This window comes from Diospyros lotus, chromosome 14 (assembly GCF_014633365.1).
Source record: "Diospyros lotus cultivar Yz01 chromosome 14, ASM1463336v1, whole genome shotgun sequence".
Lineage (NCBI taxonomy): Eukaryota > Viridiplantae > Streptophyta > Magnoliopsida > Ericales > Ebenaceae > Diospyros > Diospyros lotus.
Genome location: NC_068351.1, coordinates 9,402,230 through 9,409,939, shown reverse-complemented (window position 1 = coordinate 9,409,939; position 7,710 = coordinate 9,402,230). Strand labels below are relative to the sequence as shown.

The window sequence follows — 7,710 nt, the reverse complement described above, 5'->3', positions numbered from 1 at the left end:
TTGAAATAAATATATTTGAATCTAAATGTTTAATATGTATAATATAAATTTAAATAGGTGCAGACTTTAATTTTAATATTGGAAAAATAAAAAAAAAGGAAGGTTAGCCCTGTCCATGTTGGGCCATCTCGCCAAAAAAAGTTGACTTGGTAATGAAACTGAATATAAAAATGAGTAAAATAAAATATAAAATATTTATTCCTCATTCAAGAAAACAATAAAAATTAGAATTATAAAGTTAACAGAGAAATTTAAAATTTTAAAGGATAATTAATGTTAAAGCGGTAAAATAAATTTTTCTTTCATTTTAATTTATTATTACAGTCTCTTTTATTCATTCTCATTTAATTTATTTTATCATTATTATACTCCCATCCCAAACGCCTTGTTTAGTCAAATTGGGTCAACCCGACCCAATTCTTGTGAGCAACTGGGTTGCCACCGCCCTCGACGCGATTGGCCACCTAACATTCAAATAATCCTTAAGGACAAAGCTAACGTATAATCTGTCGGACCATGGGTTTCTAACCAAAGATCTGATTTTTGTGGAAGGGAACGGAAGGAAGAAACCTGGGAACAATCAAAGGGAGAGATGAAGCTGAACAACAAGGACACCAACTTGGTTGTTTCGTGGATTATTGCGGTGGCCCTGCTTTGTGCGTTCTGTGAATTAGGGTTTTGCAGGGAAGACGATCGCTTGATAAAAATGAAAACTCTCGGCGGAGTTCATGATTGCAAGGGAATGAAGAACAGTGCGGAGATGGAGAGCATCGGCCGTTTCGCTGTCCAAGAATACAACAAAAAGCAGGTATGAATCTCCATCCATATTTTTTTAATTTTTCTTCAGTTATAAATTCCCCAATTCTTTACAAGTCGATTTATGCATATAGGTATGCGCACCTGTGTATATCCTTTTTGATCTGTTTTGATAATTAATTCTTTAATTCTTGATCTTGATCTTTAATTTGAATGAAAGCTTATCGTTTTGCTTAATTCCTGGTTTTTTTTAGATTAGGCAGTTAAAGTTCCATGTATGGATGTTGATTTGTTCTAGACGTGTCAGGCCTATAGTTGTGCATCTTGGGGGAGAGTTTTCTGTTTTCTTTTTCCATAATTTGTCGGCTTTTCTTTTCGGACTATTTTTTGTGATTTACAGGTTTGTCATTTTTCTGTCGATTATTAACATTTCTTTGTAAATTCTCTCATATTTTAGGGTTTGAATTTAGATATATGTACACAAGTTGGTGACAGCAGTCATACTGGATTTATGATTTAGATTATCTTTTAGGGTTTGTAAACTCTCTCGTACTCTACAGAATGCTCTTCTTGAGTTCGGAAGAGTGGTGAAAGCCAAAGAGCAGGTAGTTGCTGGTAAGATTTACCATCTTACTTTGGAGGCAACGGATGCTGGGAAGAGAAAGATATATGAGGCAAAAGTTTGGGTGAAGCCATGGATTAACTTCAAGCAGCTGCAGGAGTTCAAGCATGCCCATGATGGCCCTTCATTCACTTCCGCTGACCTTGGTGTCAAGCGAGGTAATCAATTATTCTTATTTAAACACACAGTGCATCAAGAATTTGTTGAATATCCATACTGAGATAGGCTACTAGAATTGCTTTGTTGCTGGTCAGCTCTAATGTCAAGTTCCCTTTACTGTTTTAAGACGTATGGAATGCTTTTCCGGAGCAAAGCTGAAGTGGATATATATAATGAATGTGAAATAGAGGCATTTTACAGAGAGAGGAACTGGTCTAGAAGTATGAAAACACTGAAAGTAGAAGAAGAAAGATAATGAAAATTGTAATGGAAGAGAGCATAGAAAATGGAAGGGGAAGAAAGAGGAACATAAACTATTGGAAAATCAAGATCGAATGAGATGAGACAGCACAGAAAGGTAGAAAAGAAAATAGAATTTGGGGATTAGAGTTGCTGAAGGTTATGGACTTACTTTCTATTAGGATTTAGGAACCAGTTAACAAATTAGAGTCAGCTTATAAATTCAGTTAATGGATCATTAGTAATGAAAGTAATCACATGATATGCACTTACGACAGTTAACCTCAGAAAGGGCATGTTACAATATTTTTGGAATAACCAATTAACCATTCCATTCTGTCTTCCATTAGCCATCTGAGTGGATTCATGAATGAAAAGCATGGTTGATGTTAAAATAGGTTACTTTCCAGACAATTTATTAATATGGAAATGTTTTGGAACTGCATTTTGTATTTGAGTTCACTGGCAGTACTTTCATCTCCTTGTACCGACTTAGGGACAGAGCCTTGTCTTTCTTCTCACCCTTAATGCTACTAAACTTTCAAATGCCAGCCTGCTTAATTATATAGCTTTCTCATGAGACTATCCTTTTGGAGTTGTTTCTATCCATTAAAAATGATATGCCCGATTAGCAAGTAATCAGGCCCTGTGTACTCATATGGCCATGGACCAGGATGGCAAAAAGTGCCAACTTTTGATCAAGTGATCCAGCGTGCAGCACTTCATGCTGTGAAGACCATCCAGCAAAGGTCCAATTCACTGCTCCCATATCAACTGCTAGATATCCTTCTAGCTGAGGCTGAGGTCCGGAACATTGTCTTCAAATTGTATTTTCAAATTCTTTTGTTATAAGTTGACAGATCCCTCTGTCATGTGCACTTGTAGGGTCACAATTGGTAAATGAATTTTGCTTTTGTTGATAAATACAATATTAACGAAGGTTCATCGCTATAATGCAGGTAATTGAAGATTCTACTAAATTTTCTATGCTTTTAAAGGTCCTGAGGGAGAGCAAGGAAGAGAAGTTCAAGGTAATCGTAACTAAGTACATCGAAGGAAAGTTTTATGTGAACCAGATGGAACAAGGTCACTCCTGAAATGTTGGTTACGTATTACATTAAAATTATGTAAACAATACAGCCCAGCATGTATAAAATATGGATAAAGCTACTTACGTACTAATACCACGGTGTGTAGGAACAAAGCCTTTCGGCGAGTGTTCTGTTGGTTGTAATTAAATTTGTGATCTGGAACCATGTCTGAGCTTGTTATTAACTTATTATATAGATATGTCTTTTCAATGATTTATTCTCCTGTTCTATGTTTTGGTTGATTCTTAGGTTTCTAAAATTGTTTTCTCCATTTTGCCGTTACCCAGTTCTATTGAAGAATTCCAAGTTAATTCATTAATATTATATGTATGTATGTATGTCTGTATTTGTTTGGGGGTAAATCTGAGTTCCTGCTTCCCATCACTAGGCATTCTCTTGACCGAAGTCCAGCCAACCCCTCTGCTTTCTTTCCGTCTCCTAAAAACCATCTTCACCTTGTTCTGTCATTCTCATTCCATGAAAGTTCTGAATGGCAACTAATTGTCATGAGGAAAAGGGAACGGAAGATTCTGGAATTTGCTCAAATATTTTGCCCCCTTCCCACACCCTCTGCTAAATCTTTTTATCTTATTGAGTGTAAACAGGGAGCAGGAAAAAGAGACGTTTTACTGTTACTGAAACAGAAAGCAAATATATGGTGTTCTTTATGCTCTCCAAATCCCTGCCTTTTGTATTTACCATTTTCAATATTTCCCAGCATCCAAACATAATGAAACTCATTTTGACTCTTATGAAAAGAGGAGTTGATAAAAAAAAAAAAAAGAAGACATATAGAGGATGATCAGAGCAACAGGCATGGCAAAATCACATGTCAACAGCAACGCGTTTGTACAAGTGAGCAGGCAATCTTGGTTTAGCAACTGCCTGCAATGGTGTCTTCATGTAAGTAACCAGCCCGGGGTTCTCCGACATGTCGATCTCTTCCGGCTTCACCCCCTCCGGCGGCGACCATGAGAAGTGGTGCAGAAGGTGGCCAAGCATCGACGTCACCAAGTTGATGCCGAGCTGAGCACCGGGGCAGACTCGCCTCCCGGCACCGAATGGCAGTAATCGGAAATCATGACCCTTCATGTCAACGTCTTCCTCTAGGAACCTCTCCGGCCTGAATTCAAGAGGGTTTCGCCAAACCGCCGGGTCCCGAGCCACCGCCCACACGTTGACGTGAACGTTGGTGCCTTTCGGGATATCATAGCCGCCGATCTTGACGTCGGCGTTGGCCTTGTGGGGAAGCATGAGCGGGGTCGGGGGGTGCAGCCTGAACGCCTCTTTGGCCACGCATTGGAGGTAAGGGAGGCTGGAGAAGTCAGCTTCCGTCATCACGCGTTCGTATCCGACGACTCGGTCCAGTTCTTCCTGAGCCTTCTGTTGCACCCTCGGGTTCTTGATCAGCTCAGCCATCCCCCACTCCGCCGTAATAGCCGTCGTGTCCATCCCTGCCGTAATCATGTCCTGCAAAAACTCAACAAGTTTAGTTAGTTCCTACGTAATTCCCTATCTAACAATAAGCGACAACAATAATCAATTAGGTACACACTTACCCATAAGAGCCCGATAATGGTATCTTCGCTGAGATCGTACTTGTCTTGGAGAGTGAGCAAAGCATCGACGAAGTGCTGCTTGGCGTCGCCGCTGCTCTTGCGGGCCAGGGTGTGCTCTTCCATGATGGCTCGGGTGAGGCGGTCGCGACGGGCGCCGTGCTTGGCGAAGGCGTCCTCCTCGAGAGGGAACATCCAGCGGAGCCAGGGGATGTGCTCGGCCATGGCGAGGGATGCGCCCAGCTTGAGGCCGTTGGCCACAATGGCCTTGAACTCCAAGCCCTGCTCGTCCATCACCCCCACTGCGTTCACAAACCGCTTTCCGAAAGCCAGCCTTGTTATGTTGTTGAATGCCACTGCTCCCAAGTATTTCTTCACTGTCACACTCTTCCCATAATTCTCTGCATTTTTAGTAATATTTTTATAATTGTAAAGTATTATAATTAAGTTTTGTACCCAAAAAAATAAAAATAAAATTCTTTTTTTTCTCTAAAATATAAATCACTTTCATAAACTTATTTTGCTGATAACATTGTACTTAAGCTTGTGGTTCAAGGCTTTACCTAATCAACTGAAAGCGAAACTTGGACACAAAATACTAAAATAATTAAAATTCAATCCTATTACATTGGATAAAGTAGTTGGCCAGAGTTTTTGCTCCAAAATATATATTATATATATATATTATCGTAATTATTCATCTCCCAGATCCAATCTCTGAAGTGGGATCATGTTTAAGTTTCTTTTGTTTACGTCAATAAGATTCATTCATACAAGGTATACCTTTTGTTTACTATCAAAAGTTATTTAATTCTCTTCATGATTATCTTTTAAGCAATGGTTATTCTAACCAAGATTACACCAATAACATATGATCCAGTCATCTTATCTAACCCAATTATGTCTAATCAATTAGATTTTCATCCACAAAACATTTGATGAAAATGTGAAATTACGCCAATAACGCCACTAATTACAACGTATTCACCGATTTAAACACATGATGATAAATATATAATTAGGCCGTCGATTAAATTTGATTGAGAGAGAGAGAAAGGTACCAGGGTTGGAGCAGTCATTGAAGATGGACTCAACCATGGCGGTGACTTCATCTTCCCTGATGGGCCGAAGGGCTTCAATCCGCTTGGGAGTAAACAGCTCGAGAGTACAAACCTTCCTAACCTTGACGTAATGAGGCCCATAGTCGGCCCATATCAGATCCTTCCCGTCTCGGCTGAACTTTGCCGCCGACCGGCTCCGGTGCCGGTCGGCCAACTGCTGGTCGTGCTCTTTGAGCACCTCCTTGGCCAGCTCCGAGTTGGAAACGATCACGTTCAGAGTCGAGCCGAACCAGACCGATATAACCGGGCCATAGCGCTGCGCCCACTCGGCGAAGCACCGGAACCTTACCGGCTTGATGTCATAGAGGTTGCCGACAATCGGCAGCGGGCGGGGCCCCGGCGGCAGCCTGTATCGAAGCCGCTGGTAGAGGTAGTAGCCCAGGAAGACGGCGAGGATAGAGATGGGAATTAGAGGGAAAGCCATGTTGAAGAAGAAGAAGAAGGAAGAGGGCGTTGAGTTTTAATTTCTTCGGTTGGAGATGGTTGATATGTTTTGCATTTATAAAGGATCAAATGGGAGTTGGTGAGCCACTGTAAATAGCAAAGGCAATATATACATTTTTTTTTGTAATTTATGAATTATTATTACTGTTATTAAATAATGAGATTAATTATCATAATATGTGGGTGTGGGTGTGGTTGGTGGGGTGAAACAATGATGAAACACATCGACTAGAAGAAGAAGTTTTTGAAGGAACCAAAGGTTGGTGAGGAGGGAGACCCTTCCATTCTTTGTCAAACTCAGTGGGCCAAACCTTAAAACTATTATTATTATTATTATTGCCTTTTTATGATATTCCATTACGTAAATTTTCAAAGTAGTTTTAATGACCAAACAATATAAACCGACTGAAGAGACTTAGAATTATATTAGGATATTGAAAGCCATTTGGGATGGTTGTTGAGCTTAATTGGAATTTGGAATTGCAAAGAGAAAAATACAGAAACAAGGAAAGCGGTGGGGGAACCAACCAGAACCAGACCACTACCAGGAGATGGGGCCTACAAGGAGTTGGTGAGGGCGGTTGGTGAGCCGAAAAGACGGTGCAAAAGGGCATGCATGCCCACCGTTTAGGGCTTCGGCTTCGTCGGGAATTAAGTAATTAAGACAATAACTTGGGTCATTTCACATTTGCATGACCCAACCCACCCAACTTTCGGATAACATCCAGTTGCAGCTGCTATGACGAATGCGTGACCAAATTAATCACCTTCTCCATCCATGTTCATTGATATTGTCACCCGTGGTTGTTGGCTGTTACGGGTAATAATGTAATGATGGGTACTCATGATTTTATTTGTCCATCCATCATCATACTAATTTATCTCTATTCTTTTTTTTTTTTTTAAAAAAAACAAATTAGCAAAGCCTTATATAAAGGGTGTTAGTCCATAATTAGCGTCATTTTCTCCTGCGACTCCCTTATTAAAAGAGTTGTGTGAAGTTATCAAAGCCTTGTATGAAGCCGAAGATGAAGGCAAATTAAGGAGATTGTTTAGTTCAAGCCGGATCTCTTCTAATTTCTGCCGCTCAAACATGGAACCAATTCAGGTAGTAGTTAGGTGAACCAACGTTTACGAGCTAATTTGGATTAGTGAGCAGAGCCCTGCAGGAAGGGAGTCAGGTGAGCACTGATGATATGGTGTTTATATTACATACTTGTTGGGTTTGTGTTTCTTAACGAGGTTGAAGACGATGATGACGTTTCGAGTTGATTTTATAGGTTTTGGCTCGGGATTGAAGTGACGGTTCAACACTCTTATTGGCAGCCCAAATAGAAGTCATGCCATAACCCCTTAACCTTCTCTTTAGATGAGAGATGGGCATTGACCCATTTGCTCAAAAGAGGGAGAAGCCCATGAAACCCAAGTCCTTATGTCTATTACCCCTTTGCCCTAGGGTTCCCATATATAAGGGATTTGTTCTCTTATTTGTGCCCTGTTTTGTGGCGACTGATTGTGTTCTCTCTTTCCCCTCTTCTCGGCCGATCATGTCTTGCCTCATTCCTTGTATGGTTGATTCTTCGTGGGTTGTTTTCCTTCTTGGTCTGGCGATCATTTCTTTGTTGAGTGATGCACCTTTCCTTGTTTCGCCTTAGGCGATTTGTTGATGAGGTGTATTTATGGGGATCGATTGCCTCTTCCATGGTAAGTTGTTCGTAGCT

At 40.5% G+C, this 7,710-nt stretch overlaps 2 protein-coding genes across 3 annotated transcripts; one reads left to right on the top strand and one right to left on the bottom strand.

Annotated features, from left to right (window-relative positions):
* Positions 1 to 480: 480 nt before the first annotated feature.
* LOC127790279 (cysteine proteinase inhibitor 12-like) lies at positions 481 to 3,085 on the top strand. 2 transcript variants are annotated; one of them, XM_052319681.1, is made up of 4 exons: positions 481 to 808; positions 1,317 to 1,536; positions 2,451 to 2,581; positions 2,737 to 3,085. In XM_052319681.1, the coding sequence occupies exons 1-4, from the start codon at positions 593 to 595 to the stop codon at positions 2,872 to 2,874; spliced, it is 705 nt and encodes a 234-aa protein (XP_052175641.1). In that variant the 5' UTR covers positions 481 to 592; the 3' UTR covers positions 2,875 to 3,085. The 2 variants fall into 2 exon arrangements, with proteins under 2 accessions (XP_052175641.1, XP_052175643.1); XM_052319683.1 differs by lacking the exon at positions 481 to 808 and adding an exon at positions 868 to 1,156 and having other exon boundaries at positions 1,289 to 1,536.
* Positions 3,086 to 3,512: 427 nt separating this feature from the next.
* Positions 3,513 to 6,051, bottom strand: LOC127790278 (cytochrome P450 98A2). The gene is made up of 3 exons (XM_052319680.1): positions 5,486 to 6,051; positions 4,428 to 4,825; positions 3,513 to 4,338 (listed from the first exon to the last, which is right to left on the bottom strand). Exons 1-3 carry the CDS (start codon positions 5,967 to 5,969, stop codon positions 3,694 to 3,696), a joined length of 1,527 nt encoding a protein of 508 aa, XP_052175640.1. The 5' UTR covers positions 5,970 to 6,051; the 3' UTR covers positions 3,513 to 3,693.
* Between the last annotated feature and the right edge of the window lie 1,659 nt (positions 6,052 to 7,710).